The sequence below is a fragment of the Equus quagga genome, chromosome 7, assembly GCF_021613505.1.
Source record: "Equus quagga isolate Etosha38 chromosome 7, UCLA_HA_Equagga_1.0, whole genome shotgun sequence".
Classification (NCBI taxonomy): Eukaryota; Metazoa; Chordata; class Mammalia; order Perissodactyla; family Equidae; genus Equus; species Equus quagga.
Window position 1 is genome coordinate 37,757,296 of NC_060273.1, and position 15,444 is coordinate 37,772,739.

The 15,444-nt window shown below is 58.9% G+C and overlaps 2 protein-coding genes across 7 annotated transcripts; both read left to right on the top strand.

Annotated features, from left to right (window-relative positions):
• Window positions 1–2,177: 2,177 nt before the first annotated feature.
• Window positions 2,178–11,415, top strand: SLC12A9 (solute carrier family 12 member 9). 5 transcript variants are annotated; one of them, XM_046665290.1, is made up of 14 exons: window positions 2,178–2,265; window positions 3,032–3,254; window positions 3,485–3,619; window positions 4,099–4,230; window positions 4,649–4,957; window positions 5,616–5,723; window positions 5,854–5,965; window positions 6,530–6,687; window positions 6,793–6,875; window positions 7,048–7,172; window positions 7,322–7,514; window positions 7,686–7,860; window positions 8,053–8,199; window positions 10,138–11,415. In XM_046665290.1, the coding sequence occupies exons 2-14, from the start codon at window positions 3,074–3,076 to the stop codon at window positions 11,025–11,027; spliced, it is 2,748 nt and encodes a 915-aa protein (XP_046521246.1). In that variant the 5' UTR covers window positions 2,178–2,265; window positions 3,032–3,073; the 3' UTR covers window positions 11,028–11,415. The 5 variants fall into 5 exon arrangements, with proteins under 5 accessions (XP_046521246.1, XP_046521243.1, XP_046521247.1 ...); XM_046665287.1 differs by having other exon boundaries at window positions 2,183–2,265; window positions 2,690–3,254; XM_046665288.1 differs by lacking the exon at window positions 2,178–2,265 and adding an exon at window positions 2,584–2,904.
• Window positions 11,416–11,558: 143 nt separating this feature from the next.
• On the top strand, window positions 11,559–15,393 carry TRIP6 (thyroid hormone receptor interactor 6). Of its 2 annotated transcripts, XM_046665305.1 has the most exons (9): window positions 11,559–11,986; window positions 12,257–12,384; window positions 12,470–12,595; window positions 12,879–13,262; window positions 13,581–13,674; window positions 13,789–13,958; window positions 14,396–14,574; window positions 14,835–14,955; window positions 15,082–15,393. In XM_046665305.1, exons 1-9 carry the CDS (start codon window positions 11,878–11,880, stop codon window positions 15,211–15,213), a joined length of 1,443 nt encoding a protein of 480 aa, XP_046521261.1. In that variant the 5' UTR covers window positions 11,559–11,877; the 3' UTR covers window positions 15,214–15,393. The 2 variants fall into 2 exon arrangements, with proteins under 2 accessions (XP_046521261.1, XP_046521260.1); XM_046665304.1 differs by having other exon boundaries at window positions 14,396–14,955; window positions 15,082–15,222.
• Window positions 15,394–15,444: the final 51 nt, after the last annotated feature.

Consider the following 15,444-nt stretch of genomic DNA (forward strand, 5'->3'; position numbering starts at 1 on the left):
GAAGCACCAGAGGATTGAAGACAGGTGAAGACTGAACAGTCACCCAGGAGTGTGGGAGAGTGAACAGACTAGAGAAATCCTGTCCAAATGCTGGGCAGCATCAGGGCCCACTTGAGGGTCGCAGTCACAAATTTGAAATGAGACTGACGGTTATGGTTGGGTGTTTTCCCCAGCCACACTCAGCTGCTTGGATAGGTTCATGGCAGATGGGGAGTTGCGTTTACCAGAGCTGTGGTTTGGCCAGGAGGTGTGATAAAGTCTGAGACGGCAAGGGAGTGCTTTCCACTAACCGTGAACTTCGAGCTGGGTAAGAAGGGAAGTGATGGGGGACAGTGGGAAGATGGCAGGATCACTGGGTTGGGGGTCCAGTGAGGTGGAGGATCCTTGGGGTCAGGCATGACAAAGACCCTCTCCTTGACCAAACTTCCGTGAGGCTCCTCTGAGCCCTCTTCCGGACTAGGCCTCGCCCTTGGTCCCCATCCTTTCTGGGCCTGCCTAGCCCAGTTTAGAGAGAATGCCTCAACCCTTGATATGTGAGCACCCTGGTCTGCCTTCAGCAAGAATCCTGTTAAGTCTGTTTATCTAGAATCCCCCACATTTGGTGTTTTCTCTTAGTAATCTTCCATCCACTGACTCCCTCATCTGCTTGTTGGCTATAAATCCCCAGCGGTCTTGGCTGTATTTGGAGTTGAGCCTGATATCCTTCCCCTACTGTGATAGTCTTGACATCTATTGCCACAGTCCTGAATAAAGTCGTCCGTCCTGTTTTAACAAGTGTCAGATTAATTTTTTCCTTAACAGGTGTACTAGAAGAGGCGAATGGAAAGAGGGAGAGGCTGCAGTTATTGGTAGCGACAAAGTCTAGGCACAACCATCGGGTATTATGGAGGGTGAGATCTATGCAAAAGTGGAGTTTAAGCAACTGTCAGGCCAGGGTGTGGGAAGTCTCATCCACGCAGATATTGAAATCACCAGAAATTGTGCCCAGAGAGGTGTTGGAGAGATCCAGGAGCCAAACTCTGTGTCATGGGCAGCAGAGATGACCACTGAAATGCCACAGTTTAACTGCTCATGAGACCTGTATCTGGCAAAGCCATATCTGGGCTGCTTGGAGCCCTTTGTCTCCTCGGGAAATGCTGCAGATAATCTACAGCCAAAGCAGTGTTCATTTCCTGAGGCTCAGATGACGGTGTCACCATAAAGGACTGTAATAAAAGTTAGGAATTTATTACTGAAGCTCTCCACGCTTCAATTAATAAATTCCTAACGAAAAATGGAAATCATAGCAGTCTCTACCTCAGAGTGGTTATGCATACTTAATGTAGTACTGCATGCAAATAATCACTTACTGAACATTTCGGGATTGTTCCCATCGCCTATTCGTTCACTGAACTCTCACAGCAACCTTATGCGGGAGGTTCTAGTTTTCCCCCCTTTTACAGATCAGGAAACGTTGCAGGTGGCACTGAAGTTGATGGTACCTGTAAAGCGTGAGGAGGGCCCCAGCTCCGGGGTTCACAAGCCCTGTCATCTCTGCTAGAGGGGAGAACATGGTGGGGGGAGGCACGAGAGAGAGCGGGCGGCGGACGATACAGAACTGTGGTGGCTTGCGCCTCCAGGGCTCGCCCGGATCGGCGGCCAATGGCTCCCTCCGCTGGCGGAAGCGAAGAGCGCAGCTGGTCGGCTGGACCCGGTGCGAGAGGGGAGCCCTCGTGGAGGTGAGGGCAGAGGCTCGGGACCTGTGCACACTCCAGGGATTCGAGAGACCGGAGGAGTAGGACCCCAGAGGGCGCCAACCGACGTGCCCCGCGTTCCTGGCGACACACCTGGGCCAGATGTCGCGGCCCCGCCCACCTGCAGGCCGCCTTCCGCAGTCACCACACTCCCCCTTCAGCGTTGGCTCCTCCACGCGCCTCCGAGCTCGGAGTGGGGTCCCTCCCGCGCGGCGGGCGCTTGTTTGCACCGGGGTGATGGGGGCTGTAGGATCCGTGGCCCACACTCCCGAGGAGACGTACGCCCGAAGGGCGACCCGGGGTAGCATCCCGGGCGCACGTGGAACCGGAGCTGCGCCGGCCGCCCGAGCCCCCCAGAGGGCGGGGCTTCCCCGGGCGCGCCCACGGGGCGGGGCCGGCCCGGGGACCAATGGGGCGCGTGCGCTGGGGAGGCAGGCTCCGGGCCTGGCATCCCGGTAGCCGCAGCTGTCTTTCCGGCAGCCGTGCCCCCTCCGGCTCTCGGGGATCACCCCCGAGCGGCTGCGTCCTCCGGGTGAGTAGGGGAGCGCCCCGCCGCCCCCGGGCTGTGGGGGTGTGCCTGGCCGGGGAGAAGCGGATCTCGGCCCCCTCCCACCCGTCCTGGGAGAAAGTGGACAGCAACCGGGTGGGGGCAGGAGGACCCGGCTTGTGTGGCCGGCCTGTGTTTTTGTTTTGGTAGTCGAGGGGTGTGTTGGGGCTGGTAGAGTCTGAGGGGCGCCTCGTGTGGGTGGAAGGAATCTGGTGAGGCTGAGGAGAGAGGAGGAGCAGATTTGAGATGGGTTGAGGGAGAGGGTTGACGGAGGTGGGGCTTTGGAAGATTTGCAAGTTTCTTGTTGTCCTGGGTGAGGTGATTGCAAGGGGCCGCTTAGGGGGGCGGCTTAGGACTCTGGAGGCGGGGGTGAGGAAGGCTTCCTGCCCATAACTCACTTCCCTTTCAGGAGATTTGCTTCCTCTTGCACTGCCAGTTAAGAAAAGAGAGGATCTTTGCCCCTTCTGAGGACCACTGCCATCCTTAGTCTCAGGGATGTGGGGGAAGGGGTGGCCCCTAGGAGCTGGGAGGGGCCTTGGTACCCAAATGCTGAGGGGCTTAGAGCCTGCTGTTGTCCAGGCAGCGGCCAGGACCAGACTTCCCCCCACTAACTCTGAGTTGCAGGTGTGTGTGTGTGTGTGTGTGTGTGTGTGTGTGTTTCCCTGTTGGGGAGGCTTCTGGGTGTTTGGTTAGAGGTGTTTTGGGGGGGCTCTGTGGAGCTGCTTTCCCTTCAGCATCCTGTCTTTTGCAGGCCTCATAACTCACTGGTGGCTTTGTCTGCCTGTTCTCGGCCATGGCCAGTGAGAACTCTCCTCTGCTGGCTTACCGGCTCCTGGGGGAGGAAGGGGTTGCCTTCCCTGCGAATGGGGCTGGGGCTCCTGGAGGAGCATCTGCCCGGAAGCTCTCCACCTTCCTGGGTGTGGTGGTGCCCACGGTCCTGTCCATGTTCAGTATAGTTGTCTTCCTGAGGATTGGTGAGTGGGATGGTGGGGCTTACTTGGGGCCCAGTGGCGAAGAGAAGTGGGACTGGGACGATGTTGGGGAAAGGCCCTGGGAGAGGCGGGTGGATGAAGGGCTTAGGGAGAGGGCTCCTTGTGGCCATGTGTTTAGCTCCAGTGTGAAGGTAACTGACAACCAGTGGGGTGGGGATTGGGGGTTGGGGTGTGTGGGCCACCCTCTGACCTGCTTTGCCACTCTTTCCCAGGGTTCGTGGTGGGCCATGCTGGGCTCCTGCAGGCTTTGGCCATGCTCCTGGTTGCCTACTTCATCCTGGCACTCACCGTCCTCTCTGTCTGTGCCATTGCCACCAATGGAGCTGTCCGGGGGGGTGGAGCTTACTGTATCCTCCAACATTGATGGCCTGGGGCCTGGGCTCTTCTGTCTTGTGGGGAGGGGGAGGGACCCCTTCCTCCATCTCCTGTGGGGCAGGGCAAGAGGGAGGCAAGTTCTAATGAATGTCCGGTGGGTAGGCTGGTATGGGGAAGGTGACCAACATGGCCTTACATGTTACTGCCACTTTCCAGTCCACTGGCTGTCTTCTCAGCTGTCATTTTGGTTCTCTTGTCTTGTCAATTAGGTAGTATTCATTCTACAGATGAGGAAACTGGAGCTCAGGAGCATTAGGGGCTTGGGCAAAACCATGTGGCTTGAGAGTGGCTGCACTGGGACACATTGACACATGGCCAAGGGAACAGTCCCGGTGTGTGCAGGGAGATGAGGCCTGCACAACCAGCTGCAGAGTGCTCTGTGCCAGGGCCCTCCCTCAGCCTCCATTTCAGTTTCTTTTCCCTTAACGCTCGCCCCTGCTTCCACTTTTAGTCATGATCAGCCGGACCCTGGGGCCTGAGGTCGGGGGCAGCATTGGCCTCATGTTCTACCTGGCTAACGTCTGTGGCTGTGCCGTCTCCCTGCTGGGGCTGGTGGAAGCTGTGCTCGATACCTTCGGGGCTGGTCCGTGCTCCCCACCCTGGTCCAGGCAGCTCTTCGGGTTTGCAGGGTCTGGGATTCTGGGATCACGAGGGAGAGAAGCCCTTTCCAGGAGAAGGGCAAAGTGGCCCATTAGCTTGGTGTTCTCAAGCTCCTCCTGTGTGCCTGGCCCTGTTTAGATGTCTGAGAGATTGTCCTGGCCCACAGGGAGCTTACCATCTAGTTGGGGAGGCCAGGCTAATTACCCTTAAAATTGACAGAGCAAGATTGGTGGTGCCCCCCAGGGAGGGCTAGGATGCTGGGGTACAGTTGAGTGAGGGAGTGGGAAAGGCAGCCTCTCTGAGGACAGGTGGGCCAAAGAGGGGCTATTTTCTAGCTTTGAGTCATGGTTGGGGTCCCTCCTGGTGGCCCTGGCCTTCTAACTCAGTTCCTTCCTCTACAGATGCCATGGGGTCCGGGGGGCTCCGGGTCCTGCCCCAGGGCTACGGCTGGAGCCTGCTCTACGGCTCCCTGCTGCTGGGCCTCGTGGGTGGGGTCTGCACACTAGGGGCTGGCCTCTACGCCCGCGCCTCCTTCCTCACATTCCTGCTGGTCTCGGGTTCTCTGGCCTCGGTGCTGGTCAGCTTTGTGGCTGTGGGGCCCAGGAACATCCCCTTGACCCCTCGGCCTGGTCCCAATGGCTCCTCCCTGCCGCCCCAGTTCGGCCACTTCACCGGCTTCAACAGCAGCACTCTCAAGGCCAATCTGGGTGGTGAGCTGGGTACAGGGGTGCTGGGGTTCTCAGGGCGAGGGGTGGGCACTCGTGGGGGCCAGGCCGTTGGAATCCCCGGATGAGAACAGATGTCAGAGAGCATCAGGGGCAGAAGGTCTGGCCCCGGAGCATACAGGGGAATCTGTCAGGCGTGTGTTGGCCACTGTGTGTGTGGCTTGGTGGGCATGAGAGTGACCAGAAGACAATCCCTGCCTTAGAGGAACTTGTTTGGTTGGAGAGATAAGATGTACATTCAGGAAACAATTAAACAGTGCAGTCAGACAGAGTGTGGGTCAAGTAGACAAGAGTCAAGAGAGGAGAGGAGGGAGATCTGAGCACGGCCGGGGAGGGCGGGAGCAGGTGGAGCTGGGCATGGCCCAGATGGGTTGGGGAATTCAGATGGAGCCGGAGGGAAGGCGTCGTGGGGACAGAGCATGGCTGGAGGCCTGGAGAGAGGAAGAGAGCAGTTTAGGGGGAGAAAGAGGTGAGGAGGTCAGCTGAGCCAGGGCCAGAGACAAGTCAGGGCTGGGGTCTTGGTGAGGGTGCTGGGGGAGGCACGGGGTTGTGGAATGTGAGGAGAAGGTGGCAGGGCCAGGATGCCTGGATTCCTAGGAGGGAGGCTGAGACCCTCTCCTCCCTGGGAACACTCCTTCCTCAGCTGGCTACGCCAAGGACTACACCACGGGGGCCATGATGACCTTCGCCAGCGTCTTTGCCGTCCTTTTTAATGGCTGCACGGGCATCATGGCTGGGGCCAACATGTCAGGTGAAAGGGCTTGCCTGCTGTCTCCTAGGGGTGTGGGGCTGCCACCCTGTGTCCCTACTGGGATGCTGAAGGCTCAGGGGTGTAGGGATGATGGAAGGCTGACCTTGCTCCCTCTGTTCCCCCGTTCCAGGGGAGCTGAAGGACCCCAGCCGGGCGATTCCTCTGGGCACCATCATCGCCGTAGCCTATACCTTCTTCATCTACATCTTGCTTTTCTTCCTCTCCAGCTTCACCTGTGACAGGTGCCTGGGGAGGGGGTGAGCCTGGCCCCCGAGGGGGTGGAGTGGGGTGTCGGGACAAGGTTGGTGCACTTGGATCACCAAGGGAAACACAGGCCGGGGGGCAGGTCCCAAGTTGTCGGGGTGTAGGGAAAATGGGATTGTTTCTCACATTGGGACAGAGAAAGAGCTGCCGCCGCCGCTGGGAAAGGCTGGTGAAGTGCTGAGAGCCAGTCCACAGCCAGCATTTGTCACGTGCCTAGTACTGCTGTAGGCTCTTATTTAGGGGTGGGGTGGGGAATGGCTTTCTAGTCAATTTGTACTTCCAGAAACAGATGGCTTCTTGTGCATATAATGTAGGGAATGTCCACCACGTGATTAAATGCAAAGCAGCGCAATGATAACCAAAGAATGCCAAGTCTTTCCCCCAGCACACTCTATCTGTTCCTGTGGTCCTTGAGATTAAGGCTGGGGTAGTTGAGAATACCTGGATCTTAACTGCACACAGGGTCATGAGCACCTTCTCACGAGGACCCTACGATGGGTGCGCATTTATTACCCATGTCCTCTTCCTTTCCTTCCCGCTAGGACGCTGTTGCAGGAGGACTATGGGTTCTTTCGCGCCATCAGCCTGTGGCCCCCGCTGGTGCTGATAGGTATCTACGCCACCTCGCTCTCAGCCTCCATGAGCTCCCTCATCGGCGCCTCCCGCATCCTCCACGCCCTGGCCCAGGATGACCTCTTCGGTGTGTTGTCCCCTGCCTCTGCCCAGCTCTGAGCCCCCCTTCCGCGTCTGTCTCCGTCCCTGCTTGGCTCAGGCTGGTGCATCTGCTGCGTTTCTGTTTGCACAGGAGTCATCTTGGCACCGGCCAAGGTTGTGTCCCGAGGGGGGAATCCTTGGGGAGCCGTGCTGTATTCTTGGGCCCTAGTGCAGGTGAGCCTTCCTCTTTAAGCTGCCCTTCCTCTCACCCTAAGCCCCTTGCTATTACGCTTGCGGGACCAGGAGGGGCTTCGCTCGGGCTGGGAGATGTGAATGAAAAGGCAGGATGCATTGGCATTTGGTGGGGGCTGCTGCATCAATGCCCAGCCTCTTGGTCCTTGTCCAGCTGGTGCTCCTGGCTGGGAAGCTGAACACACTGGCCGCTGTGGTCACCGTCTTCTACTTGGTGGCCTATGCTGCGGTGGACCTGTCCTGCCTGAGCCTGGAGTGGGCCTCGGCCCCCAACTTCCGGTAAGAGAATAAGATGCCTGTGTCGCCAGAGAAAAAGAGAGAGGAATGGGAAGCACGCGGACCAAGGGGGCGAGGTTGGGGATGGAGTGGAGTGGCATGGTGTCCAGGGCAGACCCTGAGTTTCCATCTTCCTCTCCATCCACTCCCAGCCCCACCTTCAGCCTGTTCTCCTGGCATACCTGCTTGCTGGGGGTGGCCTCCTGCCTCCTCATGATGTTTCTCATCAGCCCTGGAGCGGCCGGTGGCTCTCTGCTTCTCATGGCCCTGCTTTCTGCCCTGCTCACAGCTCGAGGAGGTCCCAGCAGCTGGGGCTATGTCAGCCAGGCGTTGCTTTTCCACCAGGTCAGGGGGACTTGAAAGAGGCGGGGGAGGGGAGAAGGCAGTCTGGGAACGCCCATGCCCCAAGGAGGCCTTCTCTTCCCTTGGCTGGAGTTGGGGTTCCCTGCTGAGAGGTGTTGAGTGGGGGCTGCCCGCTCCAGCCCTTCCTCCCCACCACCTCACTCTTGTCCCCAGGTGCGTAAATACCTGCTCCGGCTGGACGTCCGGAAGGATCACGTGAAGTTCTGGCGGCCCCAGCTGCTGCTCCTGGTGGGGAACCCCCGGGGTGCCCTGCCTCTACTGCGGTTGGCCAACCAGCTCAAAAAGGGGGGACTCTACGTGCTGGGCCATGTCACCCTGGGAGACCTTGGTGAGCTGCCCTCCACTCCTCTTCTCCCTCTCCCTCTCAGATGCTCCTTGGGTTCTTTGTGTCCCTGAGGCTTGTGCTTCTTCCCTGCCAGCCTCAGCCCTGCCCAGACCTTTTTCTTCTGCCCATTTGGGGTTTGGACTCCAAGAGAAAGTAATGAGTTTGGCTCACATTTGCTGCCTTCCTTCTCTGTAGACTGCCTGCCCTCGGACCCTGTGCAGCCCCAGTACGGGGCGTGGCTGAGCCTGGTGGACCGGGCGCAAGTGAAGGCCTTCGTGGACCTCACCCTCTCGCCCTCCGTACGCCAGGGAGCTCAGCATCTGCTGCGGATCTCGGGCCTTGGTGAGCTGCTCCTCCTGGGCCCCCTTGGGCCTCTGTCTGGCCCCTTTCAATCTCTGCTCCCCTCCCCCAGAGTCTAAACCACAGACTGTAAACTCCAAAAGGAACTCACAGTTGAGTGCAGATAGACACAGCCTCAAAGATAACAGACAGTGTGTGATAAGATCTCAAAGGAGGTGCTTAAGGACTCGAGATGGGATGACACTTGTTTTTTTCTGATCCAAAAATTGGGGCATAGGCTCTGAAGAGAATTTTCTATTTCTGGGGACAATTATTTGAGGCTGGGGGCTGCCCCGTCAAATCCAGGACAGAAGGTTTCTAACCACCCTAGTGCAGAGAAAGAAAAACCACTGTGTGCTGATGTGGTCAGCAAAGGTTTTTTGACGAGATGGTATCTCAGCCCGGCCTTGAAAGGGGCAGAGAAGTAGGGAGTGGTGTAACGTGGTCCCCAGAGGCCGCAAAGGACGTGCAGGCTGCATGGGGCTGATGCTTTTGGATGGAGTGGAAGATTCCCATCTTTGCGACTGCGTCTTAGTACCCAGGAGGCCCCCCACCTTGCCCCCCAGCTTCCTCCAGAGCCAGGCTCAGCCGCCTCCTCCTCTCTCAGTCCCTCTCAGAGTGCATGCTGCCTTCTCCATCTAGAATCTGGCTAAAGTTCAAGTGTTGGACATTGCCCTGTTTCGTGTATAGCAGAATCCTGGAGAACGCTCAGGAGGGGGGATAACTAGCTTAATTTGCAAGATCAGCTGCAGTTCACCCCTGCTGAGGTATTTTGGGGTGGGTTCAAGCATTAGTAGGCAGACCCTGGAGCATCCGAGGGCCTAGTCTCTCCTTAGCCCCACCTTTTTTGGGGAAACCCGTGCAAACCTGTGCAAACAGACCACTACTTTCATGAAATGTATCCTGTGGAAAATGATTCCAATAAAATGGAAAAGGTTTTCTCTAAATAGTAAATTCTCCTAGCAAGTAAAATTTGATCTGCTGGTAGATTTTGAGCAATCCGTTTGTTTCACGAGAAGGGGTTTCAGAAGAGTTCTCAGCGTCTTTTTGTAAATGCAGCCCTCTTAAAGGGGGAATTATCTGATTCCATACTGGTTGTCCAAAAATTAAAAGCCAGGAGCTGCTGGCAGGGACTGGGGGCATTGTGGTTGGTACACACACCAACTTAGAGGCTCAGAGAGTGGGCTCTGGTGCTGCGTGCATCGTGTTCACCTGCCGGCCCGTATCTACCAGCCATAAGCCTTTGGGGAAGTGACTTCACCGCTCTGTGCCTTATGTGTAAGAGGGGGTGGAGTAAATAGTCCCTACCTCATAGTGTTGCTTCAAGGATCGGATGAGTTAAAACACGAAGTGCTTTCTTTCAACAGGACAGAGCCCCTGGTTAGTGGGTGGATGTTAGCCATCTCTTCTCTGGGGATTATGCTTTGGACCCACCATCATTAGGGCTTTGCAGTCATGGAAACATCATGCAGCCCCAGTCCTAGTTCTCATCCTCCCCCAGCAGGGTCTGGGTGCTCTCTCCCTGGGGATTCAGACCATGAGCTTGACTAATCGGGGGTCTGGTCTACCCAGTGGAGTCAGACTCGTCTCCCATCATGGAAAAGGTATGCTGGGAGTAGCTTGGAGTGGATGCATCCGACTGCCAGGGACCGGAAGTGCTCATTAGTTAAAAGAATCCCAAGGCGACCTCTGCCTAAGTGGGAGATATTAGTCATGGCTAAATTGAATAAATGCTTGTGAAAGTGTTTGGGAAAACTAAAAGTCATTATGCAAACGTGCATAATGTTGCCTTAAGAGCCGAAGCACAGTGTGAATGTCATACCTGATGGCTGACACACGTCAGCATGTAGGAGTGGGCCCACCCGTATTAGCCTGGGGGTCAACTCAGCCTGTGAGTCTGATTCCTGTCCTTCCTTCTCCCCTCCCCGTCTCTGCCCTCAGGTGGCATGAAGCCCAACACGTTGGTCCTGGGTTTCTACGATGATGCTGCACCGCAGGACCACTTCCTGACAGACCCGGCTTTCTCTGAGCCTGCAGATGGCACCCAGGAGGGTGGGACCCCAGCCTTGAGCACCCTGTTCCCTCCACCACGGGCTCCTGGGAGCCCCCGGGCTCTCACTCCCCAGGACTATGTGGCCACCGTGGCGGATGCCCTCAAGATGAACAAGAATGTGGTTCTGGCCCGAGCCTGTGGGGCCCTGCCCCCTGAGCGGCTGAGCCGGGGCTCTGGGGGCACCTCTCAGCCACATCACGTGGACGTGTGGCCCCTCAACCTGCTGCGGCCCCGGGGTGGGCCTGGCTATGTGGACGTCTGCGGCCTCTTCCTGCTGCAGATGGCAACCATCTTGGGCATGGTGCCTGCTTGGCACAGTGCCCGGCTCCGGATCTTCTTGTGCCTGGGGCCTCGGGAGGCCCCCGGGGCAGCTGAGGGGCGGCTCCGGGCACTGCTGAGCCAGCTGAGGATCCGGGCCGAGGTGCAGGAGGTGGTGTGGGGTGAGGGGGCTGGGTCCCAGGAGCCTGAGGAGGAGGAGGAAGGGGACTTTGTGAATGGCAGGCGGGGAGACGCTGAGGCAGAGGCCCTGGCATGCAGTGCCAACGCCCTGATTCGGGCCCAGCAGGGGCGTGGCAGAGGAGGAGGGCCAGGTGGGCCTGAGGGTGGGGATGGCGTGGAGGGGCCTGCCACCGCCCTCACCTTCCTGTACCTGCCTCGGCCGCCTGCTGATGCTGCCCGATACCCCCGATACCTGGCCCTCCTGGAGATGCTGAGCCGTGATCTGGGCCCCACGCTGCTCATTCATGGCGTCACCCCCGTCACCTGTACTGATCTCTGATGTCCCATTCCTGAAGTAGAGAGTGCCCAGTCCGGGAGGCCCACCTTGATCAGTGGAGGAGGAGGGGAAGGGCCGCCTCCCGCCTGCTCGCAGATGGTACATGGAACCCGGTGGAGGTATTAGGGGATCCTGGTCTGGGGCATCTCACCATGCCTGGGAGAGGGGCCCCCCGGTGCACTCAGCAGGGCAGCTGTCCCCCCAGCCGCCAGCCACGTTGGCCTCCCTCCCTTCACTGGTGCCTTGACGGGGACTGGGTCTCCGCTTGTGACTCTAGGCTACCTCAGTCTCCCCCTCACTCAACAAGACTTGATGACCCCTGAGGTTGTGATGTTTTCGTTCTGTTTTATTTTTCTAACTGCTGAACGTGAATAAAAGACCAAAACACTAAGGGCTGGCGGAGCACTGCTGGGGGGTGGGTAGATGGGACAGGAGCGCGGAGACATCCGTATGGGGGGATGTGGCAAAGAGGAGCGCTGGAGCGCCCCAGCGGCGAGGTGGCCACGTGCGGGACTTGGGGCGCGGGGCCTGGGGGACTCCTGGAAATGGAGGCTGCCCGCAGCCCCCCAGACGCCGGCTTGGCGGAAAGCCCTCCCCGCTCGGCAGGAGGGGGCCGACTAGGGAGGGACCGCAGTTTAGGGCCTAGGGGGCCACGTGACCCTCCCCCAGGAATGCGGTGACGTCACCGGGGGCGTGGCTGTCCCCAAAATTGGGGAGGAAGGGGGAAAAAAAGCCAGAAAAAGTTTCTTTCCTGGAGTCCCGAACGCGGTGTGGGACAGAAGAAGGGGTCCAGGCCAGAGGTCCGGGGCTCCGTGGGACCCTGACTGCCGTCGGGAGGCCCCCGTACCAGGCCATGTCGGGGCCCACCTGGCTCCCCCCGAAGCAGCCGGAGCCCGCCAGAGCCCCCCAGGGGAGAGTGCTCCCCCGGGGCGCCCCAGGGCCGCCGCCAGCCCCCGGAGCAGGTAAGGCAGCCCCATTGGGCCGAGGAGGCCACCTCTGCCCGGCGGCTCCTGCCTCCCGCCCAGCCTGCCCGCCGCCCCTTCCCCGAAGCCCGCTGGGACCAGCCGCCCCTGCCCTCTCGCAGCCCTCCCCGCCTTTCGCCCCATTCTCCCCATTCTCGGAGCCCAGGTGCGGGGGGGAAGGGGAGAAGAGGAACCCAAGAGGGCGGCCTCCACAAGTGTCACCCTCGTCTCCTTCCCCATCCCCCCTCCCTCTCTCTCCCCCCACCCCAGCACTCCAGCCCCACCCCAGGGTCAATTTTTGCCCCCTCCCATCTGAGCAGTGTTACCAGGCCCCGGGGGGACCAGAGGATAGGGGGCTGGCCTGGGTGGGGTGCCATGGAGCACCCCAGCGCTCACAGGTAAGAACCGGGATTGGGGGGTGGGGGTGGGGCAGGAGAAGAGCCCGTGGGATTTGCCTTCTCCCTGCTTCTGCTCCATCCCCAGGGGCTCCCCCCAGACCGAGGGGGCTTACGCCCAGGAAGTCTGGATGCTGAGATCGATTCGCTGACCAGCATGCTGGCTGAGCTGGACGGGGGTCGTGGTCATGCCCCACGGCGGCCTGACCGGCAGGTGACTCCCTTGTCCTGCCCCAGTCCCTCCCCTGCTCCTTGTCCCCTGCCCCCCACCCCCAGCCTAGTCCCTTCTCTGGATTCTCAACCTGGTCCACCCCCCACCTCCACCTCGTGGAAGAAGCTGGGCCACCAAAACTTACTAGGTTGTCAGTTACTCGAGGGCGGGCCCTTGATAAAAACCAGCACTTACCTGGGTCCCACACACATGGGTGGGGGGTTTCCACAGGTGTGTGTCCTGGAATGGGCCCAGCTCACTCCTTCTGGTCTCCATTTCTCCCCAGGCTTATGAGGCCCCTCAGCCCCCTGCCTACCGCACGGGCTCCCTGAAGCCGAATGGAGGGGGTGTTCCTTCCCCACCGCTCCCAGCATCCCCTTATGGGGGCCCCACTCCGGCCTCCTACACAACAGCCAGCACCCCTGCTGGCCCTGCCTTCCCTGTGCAAGTGAAGGTGGCACAACCAGTGAGGGGCTGTGGCCCCCCCAGGCGGGGGGCCTCTCAGGCCTCTGGGCCCCTTCCAGGCCCCAACTTTCCTCTCCCAGGCCGAGGTGAAGTCTGGGGGCCTGGCTATAGGAGCCACCGAGAGCCAGGGCCAGGGGGTAAAGAGGAGGTTGCGGGGGTCTCTGGCCACGCAGGCGGAGGAAGAGGAGGCGGGTATGGGCCCCAGGTGAGCCCCGGTGCTGGGATTTGGGGTCCTCACAGACAACAGGATGCTGATTGGGTGGGGCTTGGGTGGTGTTTAATGTCCTGGTCATCAGAGGCCTTGGGTGTTGGAGCTCTGGATCCCCCAGGGGTGTGGGCAGGTCAGGAAATACAGGAGGGAGGGGACTAGAGCTATACCCTGGCTCCTCAAGGTGTGGCTCTGGACCCTGGGCTGAAATGTTCTCAGAGGAGCTTTCTGGGTAGACGTGTTTGGTCACCCTCAGTGATTTTCACAGTGTCGGGAGCTAGAAGGAGGGCCGAACCCCTGATTCTCACCTCCCAGGTCCCCCTGAGCCAGCCTCCCGAGGAGGAACTTGAGAGGCTGACCAAGAAGCTGGTGCACGACATGAACCACCCGCCCAGCGGGGAGTACTTTGGTGAGCTGACCCGGAGGGTGGGGTGGGAAGGGGGAGGTGGGGCTGGAGAGTCAGAGGGACAGCCATCCAGCTCCCCAGCCTATGCAGATTGACGGTGTCCCTCCCTGTCCCCAGGCCGGTGTGGTGGCTGCGGAGAAGATGTGGTCGGGGATGGGGCCGGGGTTGTGGCCCTGGACCGCGTCTTCCACGTTGGCTGCTTTGTGTGCTCTACGTGCCGGGCCCAGCTTCGGGGCCAGCATTTCTATGCTGTGGAGAGGAGGGCGTATTGTGAGAGCTGCTATGTGGTGAGTGGTTGGGGCGGGCAGGAGGCAGGGGGCCTCCATCCAAGGTGGGAACTAGATGTCCAAGCCCCAAAGAGGAACTGAGCTTGAAGCTGGGGAACTAAAACTGATATACAAGAAGGGAGGGATTAAGTAAGTAGCTGAATACTGGCTGCTGGAGGGAAGGATAACAGCCCATTGCAAATGTGAGGCATTTATTTTAGAGTTAAGGGAATGTGTTAAATTCCCACCACACCCCTGTGAGGCACAGATTACCACTGAAGGAAACTGAAGCTCAGAGAGGTTAAATAACTTGTCCAGAAAACCACAGTGCCAAGACTTGCCACCTTTCACTCAATCACGTGCGGCGGATCCATGAACAGATAGGTGGGCTGGCAGGATGCTTGTGGGGCTGCCATGGGTCTCCTAGCCCTCAGCCTTCCTGCCTGCCTTCCCAACAGGCCACTCTGGAGAAGTGCTCCACATGCTCCCAACCCATCCTAGACCGGATCCTGCGGGCTATGGGGAAGGCCTACCATCCTGGCTGTTTCACTTGCGTGGTGTGCCACCGTGGCCTCGACGGCATCCCTTTCACGGTGGATGCCACTAGCCAGATCCATTGCATTGAGGACTTCCACAGGTCAGGCTGGGTCCCCCACCTTTGTCTCAGGATGTCTGGCTTTTCCCATCTTCCTCATCGCTCCTTCATGTCTCAGTACCAGCCTCTCCCGTTTCCTACCCCTGGCTATGCCTCATTTTTGTTAACATCAATCTCTTCCCCAAGATCCAAGACCATACCTCTGGCCTCTCCTGTTCCCTTCTTTATGCCACCTTCTCTGGGCTCCACTGTTAGTCTTCTCCAGCCCAGCTTGACAGCCTCTTGGTTCCCCTCCATCCCAGGAAGTTTGCCCCACGATGCTCAGTGTGTGGTGGGGCCATCATGCCTGAACCAGGTCAGGAGGAGACGGTGCGAATTGTTGCTCTAGATCGCAGTTTTCACATTGGCTGTTACAAGTGCGAGGTCAGGGGGCCTGGGTAATGGGAAACGGGGTTCTTGGGGTCTGGGGTGCTGGGTATGGGAGAGAACAAGGGAGAAGGAATCCAGCGGTTTGGGCCTGATGGAAAGCTGTTGCTTCTTTCCCAACAGGAGTGTGGGCTGCTGCTGTCCTCTGAGGGCGAGTGTCAGGGCTGCTACCCACTGGATGGGCATATCTTGTGCAAGGCCTGCAGTGCCTGGCGCATCCAGGAGCTCTCAGCCACTGTCACCACCGACTGCTGAGTCTTCCCAGAAGCACCCGCCACTGTCACCACCGACTGCTGAGTCTTCCCAGAAGCACCCTCTGTGTTCTCCGTTCCCACGACCACCCTCCTTGACATCTGCCTTTACAGCCTTGTCACCAAATGCTATCTCCTCTTCCTCCAATCATGAAATAATAATCGCTCAAGAGTTTACAAAACACTTTCAAGTCTGCTGTCTCATCTGATTTTCAGAGCAGCCCAACACAAGCAC

Bases quoted from the DNA above. Each gene is read 5' to 3' on its own strand.
- SLC12A9 (XM_046665290.1), top strand. From the start codon at position 3,074: ATGGCCAGTGAGAACTCTCCTCTGCTGGCTTACCGGCTCCTGGGGGAG. The intron at 4,958-5,615 runs GTGAGCTGGGTA...CTCCTTCCTCAG, and splicing joins TCTCAAGGCCAATCTGGGTG to CTGGCTACGCCAAGGACTAC. The intron at 8,200-10,137 runs GTGAGCTGCTCC...CTCTGCCCTCAG, and splicing joins GCTGCGGATCTCGGGCCTTG to GTGGCATGAAGCCCAACACG.
- TRIP6 (XM_046665304.1), top strand. From the start codon at position 11,878: ATGTCGGGGCCCACCTGGCTCCCCCCGAAGCAGCCGGAGCCCGCCAGA. The intron at 12,596-12,878 runs GTGACTCCCTTG...ATTTCTCCCCAG, and splicing joins CACGGCGGCCTGACCGGCAG to GCTTATGAGGCCCCTCAGCC. The intron at 13,675-13,788 runs GTGAGCTGACCC...CCCTGTCCCCAG, and splicing joins GCCCAGCGGGGAGTACTTTG to GCCGGTGTGGTGGCTGCGGA.